Here is a 19,315-nt window from a genome sequence, read left to right as displayed (position 1 = left end):
TGCTCAGTTGATCCGGGTCAGCTGCGGGCTTCTTGAGGAGGGCATTCATTTCTGCATGTTCTGTTCCAGGGGAATCCTCATCAAAGTCATAAGCACTGAATAGTCCTGCACACCTGCGGGGACCACAGAGCACTTCTCAATGTGAGATAGATATATATATATATATAACAGAAGAACGTTTTCGTAGGGGTACCATTCCATCAGGATTTACCAGCTCAGACACTGATCACAGATGCTTTTCTCCAGGGATGAGGGGCTCATATAGGTTCCCAGCAGACCCAAAGATTTTGGTTGGACGAGGAAGGAACTTATCACATCAATATGATGGGATTGAGAGCACTTCATTTGGCTCTCAAATCTTTCTTCTCATCAATAACATCGAACTTTCTCCTTCTGCAAACCGACAACACAACAACAATGCACCATCTGAATAAACAAGGGAAGACTCACTCTCGCCCACTATCTCTCGAGGCCCAGGCCATTTGGGATTGGTTAATCATCAGAAATTTAACCATGACAGCCATTCATCTTCCGGGAGTTCAAAATACCCAAGCAGACTGTCATTTTTTTCCCTTAAAAATCATGACTGGATCTTATACGACGAGGCCATTTTTCAGGACTGGGCACAATACATTTCTTCACAGATGCAAACAGCAAAAAATGTCAAGCTTATGCATCCAGATTCGTCCAACCAGAGTCGAAGGAGAACCCCATTTTGATAAATAGTCTTTGATTTTCGTTTGAATAGCAGATATATATATATCAATCATGTTGAGAAGTGCTCCTGGGTCCCCGTACATGGGCAGGACTATTAATTGCTTATGACCTTGATGAAGAGCCCCTGAAAGAGTACTAGGATTACAGGTAAACATCTTTTCATTTTCATTCATCCGGTAAAGTGGCTGACGTGCTTGAGGCATTATTGATGTGTTACAGGGTGGTGATGATTTGTGATGTTTGCTCTCACCCATTAATTAACTATCTGCCACTTTGGAAATGTGACCTTGATAACTCAATAACTCTGTCTCACTGAGTTACACTTATTTTTCTCTAATCCCACTCACCCAGCTCACTGAGAGGATGGACCTGATGGCAGAGTGCCTTGAGCGGCTGCAGGACAGGCTCCAGAATGCTCCCTCCATCAGGGGCGAATCGCTGCGCATCCGTGAACAGATCAAGGATAATGCCCTGCTTTTGGGGGAGCTGGAGAAGTTGCATCCATCCCTGGAGGTCATCCACAAGCAGGGAGCAGAACTCCTTACCAGCACCTGGGCATCAGGTGCTGACTCCACTGCTAGAGGTAATGAACAGGTAGATAGACCATGCAGAACATGACAGTCTGCTTGGTAATATAGCGCCTGTTTCCTGACTGCTGAGATAATTTCATCATCAAGGCAGCTTCCTTGTTAGAAATTGATATACACAATGACCATTGTCTCCTCTTGCTGTGGTAGCTTGCAAGATTTATAACCAGTAGTGTGAAAAGAAAAAAGAGGTGATTTGAGAGAAATATAATGCTAATCTGTTGACTATGTGCCAAGCCAGGTGTCTTTGCTGCAGCAGCTCCACCCAGCCCTTACACCTAATAGTGTTGCGAAATGTCACTTCAGCAGGGCACTGGGGGAACAAAAAGTGGAAATGTTCAGACATGCCCTAAACTAACATGATGCAATTTAGAATTTTCTTCTCAGCAAAATATTTCCTGGAAAGGAACATTGTATTGCCCTCACCATCCACGGGTTGCTTTCTGGCGAGGTACTCTCCTTCCATGAGAACAAGTTTATGTGGACCAAGTTGATGCCTTCAAGTCCGATACTAGCTCCCTGCCCACCGCCTCCAAGGCAGCGTCTGACGATCATCCCTGGTGAGAACACTCAGCCCTTTACCATTGCTGCTTTCGAAAAAGCAGAGGCTGGCTCTGAACCTTGCACCTCTTGTCGCTGCAGACGTGACTCGGACCCTTTCAATGACCCTGTCCTCTCACCTCATCCTACGGATGGCTGAGGATTTAGGGGCGACGTTGATCGGCAGCATAGAGGGTGCAGAGGACTGTTGATTAGATTACTGCTTGTTTGGCACCAGCAGCTGCCGTTCCCCTGTGTTGGCCTGATCGGCAGCAGCAAGGGTGCTGAGGGCTGATGAGCTTTCTCATCCAGTATCCCTTTGCTGGTGATTGTGCCCATTGTACTTTAGTCTGGCCCGGATGGAACTTTGGGCTGTTTGGATTTTAGCCCAATTTATGCAGCAGCTCTGAGCCAACAACGGTCGGCTGTTGGTCTAAGCTACCGGCATCTCAGAACGCAGGTTTGAGGGCGTCTCCTCCCACGTTTGAGGCACCCTCGCAGGCCTCTCTCTCCCTGTTCTGAGCGGCAGATCGGTTATGTGGCGACCTCCAGTGCATTCGCCCCCCACCTCAGACTACTACTGTGAGGACGCCAGAGTTTAGCCAACAACAGTTGGGGTGCGAAAGTCTCCCGTTCATTCACCTCACACCTCAGATAGTAAGTCTAAGGGCGCCCTGTCCCTGCACTAGACACCCTCACGGGCTGGATAACTGATATATATTTAAGGAGAACTAATGTATTCAAAGAGGTTCTCTCCCTGATCCTTGAATTTGGTGAACGTCCCTCCTCCCCTAAGGAGTTTTGGTGCATCGAGACTCTTAGTTGTAGAACTTGCTCAGGGCTGACTTTTGGTCTAAAATAGTACCACCTGGATCCCCTTGCAAGGGCTATAGGAGTTCCTTAGCTGTTGGGGCCCCACATTTTTGTGATTCTCATCTTTGAACTGTGCCTTCTGGCTATCTTGGCACCCCCACTCCCCCCTCAGGCAAGAGAGCCTCTTTCTAAGATGGCGGCCCAGTCACTGGTTCTAAGTGAAACAGAGGACTGCTGACTTGCTCCTCCACAAAATTAAAGTACTGTCTGTCTTGCTCTCCCACAGAAAGCAAAGTAGGACTTGTATGGAAACAGTCACAGGACTGTTTGAGTGGATTTTCCACAGAAAGGAAAGTAGGACTTCTCGAACTCAAGCTTCTTACAGTTTCCCCTGGGACTTCAGGAGCAGCCATCTTGTAATGGTTCAAATCTGATCCCACTCCAGCCTAATATCTTCTTCGCGCCAACATTTTCTTTGTTTCTCAACCCAATTTCTCAGGGTATGATCTTCAGCCCCATCTCTATCCAATGTCAGAAAGTGGCATGGAATATATCTGGAACCCCCCTCCTCCCTTGATTATCCAATTTCTCCCATCGGGGTTAGCTGCTCAATCAACATGGGCCCCACCTCCCCAAGAGCACTTGATTTCAACCTAGGGCCAACCGGACATAATACTTATACAATTAAGTACCCTCCTTACAAAACTAATAATGCATCTAAAAGCTTAGAACACAGACACCTCAAATCTCACCCAGAAACTCTAATCTCTGACCAATACATCTGCTCAAATAAAGAAGCTATATTTGGTGACCTCATCTTTTAAACAAAACAATAAGTGCAATGGAGGACACCCCATGCTCCAGATCACTACCTCCAGGAAAACTCCACATGGTCTGAGACTCTCTGTAGCTCCCTTACTCTTCTGCAGAGCAGATACTACCATATCCCTATATAATAATGGGATTATCCTCATACAATCTTCAAATAGAAACCTAGAAATATTGGATGATATTTTCGATATCATCAAGAATTATGTGGCCAATAAGGATACCTCCCCCTTTGAAGGTGTACTAGATCCTCTTGTATCTCACAGGAACCCCTTGTAGTGCCCACCCTTACCGTTGCCATACCCAGCCCCCTTACCTGTCTTACACTCCTGCTTCCCTCCAATGGGTTGAGTGCTCATGTGTGTTTCCATGGATCAATGTAGCCCTCCATTAGGCATCCGAAAAAGACTCTGGTTGTCTCACATTTAAGAAACCTACTCCACTGATCACAAAGGGAAATACTTTCCCCTCGTGCAGTCCATGCTGTTTTCAATGGTGGTGCGTCGCCTCCATTGCCGGAACCGCCGTGCATGAATACCTTCGTCAGTTTGCCCAGAGATGAGGCCGCACTCCGTCACATGTGAGTTACAAACCATTTTATTAAAGACACAGCCAGCTTCCCTTTCCTTCATAGTGTCCCCCGGCCTGATGCGTTTCAGGGAATCCTTTCCCTTTCTTCAGAGGCCCACATGAGCAAACTTAGTTATGTGCGGCTGCACTGTCCCCTGCACGTTTTTCAGATTATAATTGGCATCCGGTGTGCCCATTAAAATATCTATATAAATATATATATATAATAACGAAGAAGACCGCCTGGTCGAAACGTGTCGCCAATAAATGTTTTTGAACACGGACTTCTGTGTTTCCTGGGACTTTACAGTGTGGGGAACATATATATATATATATCTATATATATATAGATATATATATATATATATATATATATTCCAACAAGATTCCCCACCTCGAGGGAAGCAATGGAGTCGCAATTCAAAAACAAAGTCCAGCACCACGCTACAAGGTTTCTTCTTCAAGTGATTTATTAATCCATGGGGCCAAAACAAAAAAACCAACGCGTTTCGACAGCGTCCGCTGTCTTGATCACGGTCAGTTTGTGCACGCATACTCACAAGTTATAAACCATTTCCTGAAACCATAAGTCACGCCCCTTTAGGGTGTGTGTTCCTATTGTGTAGGTGGCATTATGGGACTTGTAGTTAAATCAAATTTCTCAATTGGTAAGATCAACCATTTCAAACGTTTTTACACATTTCAAAAAAGGGGGGTGAATTCTCAATCATTAATGTACAATTCACATAATCCTATTTTTATATGGCTAAACAGTAATCGTGGGTGTTTTTCTTGCCACATTTTCAAACTGAAATACTGCCCTCCAGTGGGCTAATTTCTGTTTTAAGGCATGTCTGTTGTGTGAGTATGAATTATCCAAAGGTGAGGACAAGTGAAGTGAAGGGGATTACAAAAATAATGTTTAAAACAATGAATTATGAGATAAGCGAGATGTCTGTCTGAAAATGAACAATATTTACATTTCGATGTATATTAGAGTCCCCTAAAGATGTATGTAAAGTTCTTCCGATTGGTTGAGGCCCAACGGAGTCATTGTTCTGAAAGCCAGTATATGGGCATATACTGGCTTTCAGAACAATGAGTGATGTCACTGACCATGTCATGAGTGATGTAATATGTGACGTCATCAGCAGTGCATTGCTGGTGCGCAAGTTATAGTGAGTCCAACTAACTATAACGTGGGAATTTCAATTGTTTTTATGTCAGTACAATTTCCAGCTAACTATAACTGGTGTGAAACCTATGTTTTTTTCAGTGAATATATATATATATATATATATATATATATATATATATATCCATCCATATCCATATCCATACAGTTACTCTCGGCAGCCGCCGAGAATGCCATGTCCATGCCACAATCTACGGCGGCTCGTGGTAAAGGGGGCGAGCCTCACAATTATTTCCAAAACACTGCGTCACTTTCCCGGGGATACACATCCGAAAAGAATAGCAACCACAAACTCTTGTGCAGTGAAGCAGTATTTTAATTTAGCAAATCGGCAACTCCACTCGACGCGTTTCCTGACCTCGTCTCTTGGTCACGAGTGCCTTTAGTGGTGTTACATTGGTCTAAAAAAACACATAATGTGCAGTAAACAATAAACACTGAAAACAGACTCCCATTTTTCAACTCCATCGTGACTAAAAACCGTGAATTCGTCCAAATGATAAGAAACATTGTTGATACATTAATCCTCATAATAATTCATATTGCACAATATAAATAAAATAAAGAAAATTGCTAAAGATTAAACATGTTCGTTATTCACTCGTATTTTGAATCCCGAGTGGTGGGGGAAGATCTCTCAACTTCCCGGCATAATGCAAAATAAAGACAAACCCCGCTCTTTAGAGGGCATGCGGGCACAAACAACAATACAGCCCAAGTGGGCTTTTTTTGTTTTGGCTAAACTTTATTAGCCAAACTTAGCCGAACATGGCCACAACGCCTCGTCCCTCTTTCCATAGCAGGATATACTATAAATAAATATATATATATACATATAATTGGAACGTAACCCGATTGCACAGTATACCTGAAACGGTGAGCCCATTTTTCGTTGAGTGAAAGGCAGCGTGTATTGCGGTAAGGCGTAGGGGTTGAGTGTTACACATCAGGCTTCTACTTGCATGGAATTAATAGGACATCTTAAAGTGACAGGATGTTCGGTAAGAGTACTCGCCGCGAGGCGGCTAAAGACATGTTTAAGCGACATGGCGCCCTGTCAACAGTCACAACAACGACCACCCAACCCGAGGGTAATAAATTGAAGGACATACTCACAAAAATTGAGAGGCTGTACGAACGTGAAGTTCGAAAATGGTGGGAGGCAACAAGCCTGACTATCTACATTGAAGAACATCGGGTGCCTTGGGGGCTAAGAGTCTACACCGTACCTTCCTACGAACATCCAGACCCCCAACTCCTCACTGACTGGGCAGAACACACAGCCCAGTATTGCAAGGGGACCCTGAAGATCCTAGTGAAATACGCCTGGAGCGACAGGGAAAAAGCGCTAGCGGAAATTAAGATCTTAGAGGAGGAACTAGCAAAAGAGGAGGATGTTAATAAAGTAGAGGAACTCAAGGGATTAATGAAAGTCCGCCTAACCAAATATGAACAGATAATCAAAGTGCGGAAACAAGAGAAGTATATTCGGGACGAAAATGATTATCTACAGGGGCGAGTCCTGACTTTCGCCAAGAAATTTGATGCCCCAAGAAAGGAGTTACATCAAACTGTGCAATCGGCAGCGGACTCAAATCAGGTGACCTCTGAATCTGAAGTTACCGACACCAGTGATGATCAGTCTCCTACGAATGTTGATAGAAGAGGCAATTTGGTCCCCCTCCCTTTTCACGACGAGTTCAAGATAATACGGCAATCATGGCTGCGAGGAGGGAAGAACAAACCCCCAGAGGCCACCATAGGAAAACCTGAAGGGCAGGGGCGGTAGGTCGCGGAAGAGTTCAAAACTGGACAAGCCGCAACAAAAAAACAAACAGGTGTTAGGAGAAGTGGCCAACCTGACTGTGGTCATTTTGACGGACAGAGTATTGACGGACACAGAGAAGGAATTGTTAAGTCTTGGTTTAACATTCTGTCCAAGCAATGATTTAGAATACACCCAAACACGGATAGATCTTTTTTGTTTTACTCGAAAGTTGAAACTGCATAAATATTTTAAATTGAGGCCTCATATTAAAGATCTAAAAACACAATCAGAGACTAACGGCCACTGATGCTTTGATCGGTAAGGATTTATCGGGCCTGGAAGCCTTGGAAGACCTGAGGATGCAACAGGAATCTAGTCCAACTATGGGTATGAGTATGGCACAGAGAGCTGTAAGGCAGAACATTGATCAGGATAGGGTAGAAAGTCCCTTTAAACCATCATCTGTTTTTGTCCCTCAAATGCCTTGGGAAGCGATTGATGTTTTTACAGAGGCCATGATGAATGACCTATTGAAATTTAGGAAGAACAGCTACCATCGTAAAAAGACTAGAGGAAACCTCACACTGGTCAAAGGTCAGCTCTACAAGATCTTATGAATGATACGATTGTTGTGAAGCCTTCTGATCAAGGCGATAATGTAGTGCTACTTACTAGGGAGTACTACAAGAATGAAACAATCCAACAACTTTCAGATAAGAAGTACTGTGAACCAACCACTAATGAGGCATGCAGGCAAAGTGTGAAACTGTACGACAATTTAGTGAAAAAATTGTACCATCTATCCATGCTTGGCAGTGAAGAACATCTATTCTTAAGAAGTGGCAATCCGGCAATTCCAACTTTCTACCATTTCCCAAAACTTCATAAAAATTACCAACATCCACCTGGTAGACCGATAGTCTCCTTGTTGACAACTTTTTGTTCCCTTTTGTTGTGCAACTTGAATCATATACAAGAGACACTAAGGACTTCCTAAAGAAAATCACCAATATTAATTGGAAGAGCGATTATTTACTAATGGTGTTGGACATTACTAGCCTTTATACCAATATAGAACATATACATGGCTTGACAGCAGTATGACACTATCTGGAAAAACGCCAATTGAGATTTGCACAACACAACATGATGCTGCTGGAATTTGTGGAATTTTGTCTCGTACAATTTATTTTTTTTCGAGAGTCTATTTTTCAGACAAATATCTGGGACGGCGATGGGCACCTGCTTTGCTCCCAGCTACGCGAACTTGTTCATTGGCTGGTGAGGAGGAGCAGGTGCCCAGGAGCTGTAGAGTAGGTCAAGACAGCGGTGAGGTCATCCAGTGGCATCGTTATATTGACGATATTGTTCATTGTCTGGCAGGGGTCAACTGAGACAGCTCTTAAATATATTGATGATCTGAATAATAACAACTACAACTTGCACTTCTCGGGTACCATTAGTCCGGTGGCAGCAGACTATTTGGACCTGAGAGTGTTTGTTGAAGATGGGCGACTCCACACTGCACTTTTCCGTAAATCAACGGCTGGTAATTCTATTCTGTCCGCCAGCAGCAATCACCCACCGAAGCTTATCAACAGCATACCTTATGGTGAGCTGTTGAGGCTTCGTAGAAATAGCTCAAGGGAGCGAGACTTTGAGGCGGCTGCCTCAGAGTGTGTAGAGAGATTTAGTTTACGAGGCTATGAGCGCGTCGCTTTGAATAAGACATTAAATAAGGTCAGACAGATCCTGAGGGAGACCCTTCTGGTAGACAAACCGAGTAAGAAGGAGGATACCAATAGGGAAGGAAAATTTTGGATGATTACACCTTATTCCTTCGAGGCTAACTATTTGAAAAAAATGCTTAGAAAGAACTGGCATATTCTGCTGACTGATAATGCAATTAAGGATGATATACCCCAGTATCCACAGGTAACTTTTGGAAAGGCCAGGTCCTTAAAGGACATGTTGGTCAGAAGCCATCTTGAGAGCCCCTTATCTAGAACTAACACCTTGAGAGAGATGAAGGGATTTTATCCCTGCGGTAGGTGTAAAGCTTGTGCAGCAAGTAAACGGGTTCTGAGGTATACTCTCTTGGACACAGGAAGAACTATGGAAATCAAAAAGTTCTTGACTTGTAGTACTCTTTTTGCAGTTTATTGTCTTGTCTGCCCGTGTGGCCTACGCTACATTGGCAGTACAATTCATGAGCTGAAGATTAGAATATTGGAACATCTGCGGGCCATCGATAAGGCGGATCCCGCCTATCCGGTTGCCCGCCATTTTTCTGAATTTCACAATAAGGATAGGACAAAACTACAGTATTTTGGATTAGACTATGTCCCTTGTAATATCAGAGGAGGAGACCGTTTGCGGAAGTTACGACGACTAGAGTCGAGATATATCATCGACCTATCATCTAAATTCCCTAAAGGTCTAAATAGTGGGAAAGAACTTGCAATACACCTGGGGAAATAACATGACCTTCCTTATAGCCCTGAATTAAGCTTTGGTTTGCTGCTATGGTTTATGTATGTTTTGTTTGATTCTGTCTGTTTAAATCATACCAAATATATACTGAGAAGATATTGACTCTGTTCTGAACAGTCACATTAGGCCATGAGGATCTATGGGTAACCAAAGTTTTTGTTTATGTTTATTCGCTTATTCATGAACTTTGGATGAAATATGAGATCATGATTGAATGATTATTAATCTGAGTTGTTCATCCAATGAATTTAAGGATATTGTACTTTTTACGGAAGGAATGTGACGTTTCATATGTAATACAACAATGGTTTATATGGAAGGGACCCAGGCGATCCACAGCACTATTTCATGGAATAACATGTTTAAATGGTTTCACACTGTAAGAACAAGAGAATTGGAGGGGCCAGGGATATGCCGATTTATGGCTCAATAATATTGTGGTCTTAATACCGCTATATGTGGAGGTAAAAGTTTTGCGTATTGCATACACTCCAAGATGGCACCCAATGTTTGTAACAGGGAAATGGTCCTTTCTCTATTGCTATGAGACTAAGGAACTTTATCAGTCTGTCACGATAGCGGTGTCATGAACACCGACGAAGGCTTGACGCCGAAACGCGTTTTTTCGCTTCAAAATAAAGAAGCCTGATGTGAAAAGCTCCCCTGTGAGTGCGTTTTTTTCTTTCTAAAGTAAAGGAATTGAGCGCGCGATTATTATTTTTTTATATATATATATATATATATATTTTTTTTTCCACCAAGAAAAGATATATATATATACATATACACACACATACACACAACACCTTCTGCAAGAATTGAGTCCCTCCCCATGACTCGCTGAACCAGACCACATTCACATCAAACCTCTAGAACAGTGAGCACAGAGTTACACTGTCCTGTTTCTAACACCTCACACAACTATACCCTTCTCTCCCAAATTCACTCTTGTGGGTCCCGCATGCGTTCCCAGGACTCCCCCTACACCCCCCACCCAGGCACAATTGCTTTAGAACCCAACTAGATTTAGATAGAAACTGACCTAAAAACCTGTTTTACTTGTCAAACAATAATTAACCTAACCCGTCTTTCAATGGTTCCAATGTCCAATATGCTACCAAACTGTGAGGATTTTCCCTCCTTCTTCCTGGGAACAATGTAAAGAATCAAAGATGATCTGCGGGCCCCATCGCTATCCGCTTACGGGCCACACTAAACACGCATTGCACGTCTGGCATGCTGCCACCAAATTCCTTGGATGGGGACGCAAGCTAATGCTCGCAACACCACTATGGGATTCCGAACAACTGGGTAATCTGTGGAGAAGTCAGGGATCGACAAATGGGATCTCATAGGTATCACACTTATAGGCGATCTGTGGGACAAATCAGACATTAAGTATTTCGCCACACTGCAGCAACAGTACAAATTGGGCGAGTCAGAGCGCTTCCATTACCAGGACCAGGACCTGGTAATGGTATCGGGACCAGGGTTCAATTCCCAACGCGGCAGGGTCTTGGGTCAATGTCCGCGGACTCAATTATTCTCGCCTCGGCGCCTACTCTAACCTTGGGCTCCACTCTGCAACTCTGGGCAATAGCTTGCTTAATCTTCACAACGGCCCGTCAACGCCGGGGATGCCTGGTCTCACCTTGGGCGTGCCCAGGAGGGACCATCTCACAGGGAAAGCCAGGAAGGGTTCCTCAGCGATGTACAGCGCCGGGACACCCCGGTGTGGGTAGCTGTGCGCTTTACAAGTATACCATTAATTTTAATTACACCCAGGTTCGACACGCTCTTCGCAAACACTTACAGCCCGGGGCCACGCTACGGGAATCATCCCCACTGGAGGCTAGAATACTAGATGGTCATCTCCCTGACAGCACCATTTCACTGATATATAAAAAACTGGTCAACAACATCTCAGAACCTCTCCGGGCCGTCGGAGGAAAGTGGACCGGAGATGGCATAGAGATGGATAATGAGGAGAGGCAGGAGGCTATCTCCTCTCCCACAGTGTTAGCGATACCAGCTCGTCTCCGACTTGTGCAACTAAAATTTCTCCACAGGATATACGTAACTGGGCCTCAACTGGTACGAATGGGGAGGACAGACGGGGGCGCTTGTAGACGGGGATGCGGCCAGCTGGGAACTTTTTCCACATAGTCTGGGAATGTGAACTGATCCAACCTTATTGGCGCGACATCCATGACATTATTAATACTGTTTTGTCCGTGCAGCTCCGTGTGGAAGCCCGTAGGTGTCTCTTAAACATCTGGGAGCCAACCAATTTAAATGTTTGCTTGACACAATGGGTTACGTTGAGACTAATGCTAATGGAATATTGCCCAGCGATGGGGGGTGCCACTCCCACCTACAGTTCAAGATTGGGAAAAAGACTAGGATTGGGCAATGTTCAGAGAAAAAACTGTGTACTTGTCCCGAGGAAGTCCCAAAAAATTGTCTTGTGTATGGGGCTTGTGGAACTCCTATCGTGGAGAAATATGTCAGCCTCCTTTGACTCCTGCTGTCAATAAACCCCCCTCACCCTAGACCTTCCTCCCTATATAAACGTATCCTGTGACTTACCTACTGTACCGACGATGCCTACGGTATTACTCCCTCTGAAATGTCGTTGTATTGCTGATGTCTGTTTCTTATTAATAAAAAATGTTTTACAAAAAAAAGATGATCTGCAGACAGCAAGGATGCTCCTTCCGCTTATACCACATGTCAGTCTCCCTACTTCACTGATAGCTGAGCCTCCTTGTCTCCCAAGGCACCACCCCAAAAACAATGCTTCTTGGAATATGTTCACTACCTTTAGTGAAAGCAACATGCACAACGTTCTTACAGCGCTGAAATCTCAAACCACTTCAACGACCCGTTAACATTGAATATCTTCAGGGAGGTCAAATTTTCAATGCTCCCACTTTGAGATAGTAAATGCCTCGCTTCGTCAAGGCCTGTCCAGACTGGCTAAAAGTAGGGCAGGTAACCTCTATTCTGAAAAGTCTCACTGCTGTTTGCTCGGAACTAAACAACTTCTGCCCAATCTCCAACCTTCCCACTTTGGTGAAGCTCCTTGAAAGATGTGTCCAGGTTCAACTTTGCAACCACAATTCCAACTTCTAGAACAATTCCAATCCGGCTTCCATCAGGGCCAGGGCACTGAATTCGCTCTCACCCACATAGTGGAGGACTTACAAAAAATGTTGGATCAGAACGAATCGTGCCTTCTAATTCTGTTAGACTTCTTGTCTGTGTTGGATACAGCTGTCTACTAGATTTACTTGGATGCAGTATGGAGTTTTCAAGGTCCGTCTTAAATTCGTTTACCTCATTTCTCCAGAACAGAACCCAAAGAGTCAAGATTAACCAGCCCCTGTCCAGTGCCACACCAGTCATGTTAGGGGTCCCACAGGGGTCCTATCTTTCACCTCCTCCCTTCAACCTATTCATGGAGCCTCCAGCTGAAAATTTTAAATTCTCCAGCATTCATTTTGCATGTATGCTGATGACACTCAGTTGTACCTGCAAATCTCTTCCCCAGAAGATAATAGGTGCTTCAACACAACTCTGCAAAATACCCAAAACCAGCTAACTCTCAACCACCTCAAACTAAATGCTATCAAAATGGAATTCCTTCTAATCATCCCACCCAAACACACGCTTAAGATAGATTTACGGATGAAGCATTTAACTGTCCTCAACTGCTAACCGAGCATTATAGATTCTATGAGATTTCTGGGAATAACACTTAACACGAACCTGAACGTGCAGGACCACATCAGTACCAGTGGCGGCTGCCTTTAAACGGGGGTGGTAGGGCAAGAGGGAGTGCTGGCGGGTGGAAAAAAAATCTTGCTGCTGCCGCACGCTTCTTCCACCGTTGCGCAACTCTCTACTACTGGACTCTCCCCAGCCAATCCCAACGCTTTCTAGGCAGGGTTGTGATTGGTCTGAGCGGCCTGTTTGGACGCTCAGGCAGGGCCTGGGGAGGCTGGGCATGTTCTCCATGGGGCTGTGCAACACAGCCCATTGGCGAGCATGCCAAGTGTGCGTGACTGTTTGGCTGGTCCTGGAGAGCTGGTCAAGACGTCATGCGCATGTATGGAGGAAGAGCAAACCACTCCTGCTTCCTCTGTGGTGAGCCAGCCCCGCCGCTCCCGACCTAGCTGCAGCAAAGAAAAGTAAAATGATAATAACTTCTTGTTAATATCATTTTAATGTTATTTTTATTTTGCACTGCCGAAGGATGTTCGCCTTTCTTCAGTAAGGACTCGAGAAACATTTAATAGATTAATGTTTTGCAGCCTATAAAGAAGGCTACTTTGGGCATTTGCTTCAGATTGCATTTAAAAAAGAGTAAGAAGTATAGTTAAAAATTTAGGCAAATTAACTGGATTTGTGGTATTTGACTGTTTAAATATTTCATAAACCCTATTTAAAAGGTAAAAATGAAGGAGGAGAGGACAGTGTAGCCCCATAGGATGCCATTATGTAGATGTGAAAAGAGCGGCTGTCCCTTTAAGGGCTCATTGCCCACCAGTATACATCATGCCCAGCAGGTGGTAGTTGCCTCAGTTCTTTCTTCTGGCTCCTGGTGGTCAATATCTTTTTGGTTGTTTTTCCTCAGAAATATCACTAGGAAATGTACAACTACTTCACTCAACAGATTTTGTCGGTTCCTGTGTTTTTCTGACATTTTCGGATAGCAAAAAATGTTTAAATTGTTAAATAAAATGCCATCTTTTTTTGACAAGTGGCCTGCTTGTGGAAGAAACAAGGCCACGTCAGACCCTCATGACCTCTGTAACATCTGCCATCCTAAAAAGTCAGATTCCTGATGGGTATTCACACTGCAGGAACTTTTCCAAGCGCACCCTGTGGTAAAGGGAAGATTTGCCTCCATGGGACAGAGGAGCGACGCAGACCGCAGCAGCCTGGGCAAGACAATAGTGGTAGCCGGTACTGTTACAAATGTTCTTAAAACCACACAAGAGGAAGCCACTCAAACCCAATCTACTAAAAAGACTTATGGGACAAGTCCAACATCAAAGGTTGACTTTGCGGAAAATTGGCAGCATGGCCCTGAGATCTGAAGGTATGGGCATTTAAAGCTTCCATCTGCCTGCAGGAGGATTTTACGGGAGGCTAAACACCCTTTCACAAAATCTTGGTATTCCATTAAGTGGAAACATTTCTGTTCATGATGCTAAAGAAATGGTCACACTCCTATTGCTTGTCAGAAGGAAGTTAAACTACCTTGTCTCCTACACTTGGCACATTATGAGCTCCAGTTGGCATCCATGCAAGTATACCTGGCACATGTCAGCTGTCCTTGTATACAGGTCAGATTTTCTTTTTCCAGCAATTAAAGACTTCTTAGAGGGCCACGAGAAAGTATATCCACCAGTTTGTAGACCATCTCTTCCATGGTAACTGAAGCTAGTTCTTTTAATATTATTAGTGGGTCCTCCATTTGAACCTATTCACAAGGCTACTTTCCAGCACCTTTCATGGAGAGCAGCCTTCATAGTAACCATCAACTCTGCTTGAAGAGTGAGCGAGACGCAGGCGCTGTCTTCAAGTGTATTGATGAGGACACATTCTTTTCTCCCAAAGATAATGTCTTGGCCAATCGGATCATTACGTTACCAATTTCTCTCCCATCCCCCAGAACTTGCTGATCAGTCCCTTTACTCATTAGACGCAAGAGAGTAATTTGTACCGCGACAAAACTAAAACCTTTACAACATGCAATTGGCTGTACGTGAATTAGACCTATTTTAAACAGGGTTTAGCAACTGCGAAACGGCCAATTGATAGATGGATTATTAGTTGCATCACTATCTGCTATCATTTAGCAAACAAACCACTCCCGGGGAGACCCAAGGCTCAGCCCATGAGGGCTAAGTCAGCTATGACAAGAGGGCTAAGAAATGTTCCAATTTCTGACATTTGTAAAGCTGCAACTTGGAACTTTGTGCACATGTTTACTAGACATTATTGTCTAGACTCAGACAATCAGACAGGTGATAGTGTTTGTCAAGACACACTTCAAAACTTATTCAAGTGATCTATAACTCTGCAAGCAAAATTACGTTTTTTAAATTGTTCTCATTTTCATGGTCTTCCTACTGACCAACAGCCGCTTTCTGTGATTTAATTTCGAGCTCTACTCTATTCAAGTGTTTATGATTAAGGCTCCCTGTTTTTACGGATTTTTACACATAAATACAGACACAAAACATTCATTTTCGGGTCTGTATTTATTTTTAAATGTGTATAAAAACGGAAATTGAGTTGCTTTTTGAGTAATTCTAAATACTGTCCGCCATAATTGCAAGGCCAAAAGATGTGTAGCTTGATCGATAAGGGGGTTAAAAAAGAAGGAATTTTAGTGAAGAGGCTTTGACAGCAGTAGATATGCACAAAGTTGATACTGAAATGTGCATATCTTCATATAAATTCACTGATTTATATTCTGTGGGTTTTCACAGCACTGAAACCTGGCAGACATTCAAGCATGAGCGCATATTTATAGGTTAAATAAATGTGGAAAACTACTAATTTCAGCTTAATTTTTCCACAAAACCAGGAGCCGCTCGGCAAGAGGTCTGACAGCGTTTGGTGTACTTTGGCAGAAATCCGCTACAGGAGTAGCCCTTTAACTTTCCACGTCACTGTGCCCAGGGAAGGAGGAGACCAACACCGGCGAGGCCGCAGAGGAGGCGAGAGGCGCGGCCCCGGGACTGCGAGGTACAGCGTTAATTCCACCAGCTGTTTCCTCTTCCCGTGTGGGCCGCGCCCCCTCCCAGTGCCCGCCTCCACCAAGCTCCTTATAATCTCTCGCGGCCCCCGCTTCGCGGGAGCCGCTCGGCAAGAGGTCTGACAGCGTTTGGTGTACTTTGGCAGAAATCCGCTACAGGAGTAGCCCTTTAACTTTCCACGTCACTGTGCCCAGGGAAGGAGGAGACCAACACCGGCGAGGCCGCAGAGGAGGCGAGAGGCGAGGCCCCGGGACTGCGAGGTACAGCGTTAATTCCACCAGCTGTTTCCTCTTCCCGTGTGGGCCGCGCCCCCTCCCAGTGTCCCGCCTCCTCTTACCTCCCATAGTTTTAAGCAGGGTCGCAGACGCGCATCGTGGGACGCGCGCGGGTCGTAGCCCGGGGCGAAGCCCGGGCAAAGGGCGGGCCCTCTACGGCCCTCCAAGGCCACACAAGGCACGGCACGGCCACTCCCCTAACGTGAGTACCCAGCGATAGGTATCAACAAAGCATTATTTAAGGTTGTCTATAACCCACTGTCTAACTGCCATCTGCCCGTCGCCTCTGACCTCCACCCTGTGATATTGTTCACTCACCCCAACTCCTTGCTATAGGAAGTAGGCGTCATGAGGAAGAAGAAATCAGCACCCGCTGCTTCTGAGCCAGCCAACACTATGTACTCATATGTCATACAAAAGGTCAGTAAGATCAATAACGAGAGGAGGCAATCGTTAGGCTTGAGCCAATCTCCAGTCTTGCCCACAGTAAGCCCGTCTTCAAGTGCATCATCCACAGAGTTGTTGGCTACACCGCTAGAGATTCCCCTAACAAATGGATCAGACCATACCTCACAAGATCATGGCAGCGACGAAGAAGATCCCGACGTCTTGGTAAATTTGTCGGCTAATATTGACTCTGACCCCAACCATCAGATAATCACAGTGGAAGAAGCATTACCACTGGAGCAGCCCGCACCACGGGCCGTGAGAGCCTGTAGAAAATCTCACCCAAAGCGAGGGGGGAAACAACAAGGTAGGAAAAAGGCGGTCACAACACCCCCAAGAAGTGAAGTGCAATACGTGGAGCTTGATGTTGAAGCAGAGTCAAGACGTATTATTGACGACGATTTATTTAACCGGATACAAGAAATGATTGACATTAAAATCAGGACAATCATCAAGCCTCTGATTGGAAAACTGGACAAATTAACATCGGAGGTCAAAAAGGCGGGCGAAGTGCATAACAAGTTGGTTGAAGAGGTGGAGATCTTGTCCTCCCTTGTAACAAAATTGGTGACTAGAGATGCGGAGGTCATACCTATTGAGAATGTACCACAGCCCACCCCATTAGTGCAGCCACCCCCATCATCTTCAGTATTGACACCTAGTCAGGAAGCAGCATTAGGAGCCTTTTCTTCCTCCACATCTGGCGATATAAGTGGATCAAAACATGAGGACGTTTCAGCTCAATTCATTTTGGAAGCCTCCCCTGTGGTGCTTGTACTAGCAAATGTTCCTGTTCTATCACAAGATAAAATAGAATCTAAACAGGACTTGAAAGATAAAGCGCTACATTGGCTCACAACTAATATGCATATGGCACATCAAGGGTTGTATAGTTTAGCAAGGGACATCGTCATGACTAGGAGGGTACCCTGGATCGGGACTAAGCATAAAAAATTTAAGGGGGATTGTGTGATTATAAACTTTGCTAATGCGGACGTCCTCCCAAACATTCTGACTAACATTTTCCCAATCCAACGGCGTAATGGCTCTATAATCCCCCTTACCCTAAAATTTTTCTTTAGCGAGGTCCAGCTTGCCACTTTTTCTAACACTCCTAGAGCCAAGAGAGCGAACAATACCATTAGCTGGGAAGGGGGTATTAGACCCCGACATCCACACGATCGTTTTTGGCCCATGCCTAACCTTGTGCCTGGAAGATTTAATTACCCGCAAGAGCTAAATCTCAGGCCCGCCATGCCTTTTGACCCAGCCATTAATGGATGGGGACCTGGCTTCACGGGTTTAGACTTTATTGGACAGAGCAGCAGGTTTATACCCAGTGCTTAATTTGTAAAATATGAAGTGCAGGTGCTCAAATGTTTGGCAGAGGCCACACCTACTTTTCTCTGGCTCCGCCCACTTCATCCACTGGCTCCACCCACTTACTATATTAGCCCCACCCACATTTTCAACTGGCTCTGCTAAAAGTCAGGGGTAATATATATCTGGCTGATCCGAATTTCAGCAAGGAAGCCTTCCTCATAGTAAGGTTTTGATAGGAGGGTCTCTTGCCCTGTGAACATTTTGAAAAAGATTAACTCAAAAGTGCATTTAAAGCACAATTTTGGAATAAATTAGCTAAAATCACTAATGCAATGCAAATCGCTTAAACTGAAAGGACACTTTCTCTCAATTCTAGTGTGTCCCTCTCCCTCCCTAGTTGATGTATGATTGACTACACCTTGCAATATAACAGCGTTAGAGACGCGCCTGTGGATGGCCTCCAGCTTCATCTCCCGCCACCTGGGCTCCCACCTTCTCTCCTGGACCTCTTGACTTTTTGCTCTGTCCTGGCCGACACTTTCCTGCTGTTTTCGGACAGTTTTCTCTGGACTCTAGCCCTTCTCCCATTCCCTCGTCCTTTAACCCTTTTCCCCGTGGATGATCCTCAAATGTTTCCTCCCTTTTCTGCTTCCCCTTCTCTCCATAGCCATATACCCTTGCATACCTCCAACCCTCCCTTTGTGCTGTGACTACTGCATCCACACTTATGGAACTCTGCTCTTTGACTTATTGTAATAACTCTAATCAATGGTATTTGCTTTAGACCTTGCACCATATACCATTCCTGAGTATATCCATATGTATCCCCTCCCTAAGTAGATAGAGATATCACTAGTATATGCCTAGAGTTTATCTCCTCTTTGTGTGACTTTATCTCTTGTACATTTGCATTTTTTTCTGTTTGTAAAACTTTGTACCTTTTTTATAACGCATGTATTCCTAAGTCCGTATGTTTTCAACTG

At 44.6% G+C, this 19,315-nt stretch overlaps 1 protein-coding gene across 2 annotated transcripts in view; it reads left to right on the top strand.

Moving 5' to 3' along the window:
• The window catches only part of LOC147724873 (microtubule-actin cross-linking factor 1, isoforms 6/7-like), a 540,420-nt gene that overhangs the window by 308,837 nt on the left and 212,268 nt on the right, over nucleotides 1-19,315 (top strand). For both annotated transcript variants that reach the window (XM_086966403.1, XM_086966402.1), the window contains exon 13: nucleotides 1,069-1,300. In XM_086966403.1, the coding sequence (XP_086822529.1) occupies nucleotides 1,069-1,300 (232 nt within the window). The remainder of the gene's footprint in view (nucleotides 1-1,068; nucleotides 1,301-19,315) is intronic.

This window comes from Lissotriton vulgaris, chromosome 4_1 (genome assembly GCF_964263255.1).
Source record: "Lissotriton vulgaris chromosome 4_1, aLisVul1.2, whole genome shotgun sequence".
NCBI lineage: Eukaryota > Metazoa > Chordata > Amphibia > Caudata > Salamandridae > Lissotriton > Lissotriton vulgaris.
This window is presented reverse-complemented; position numbering and strand designations above follow the sequence as displayed.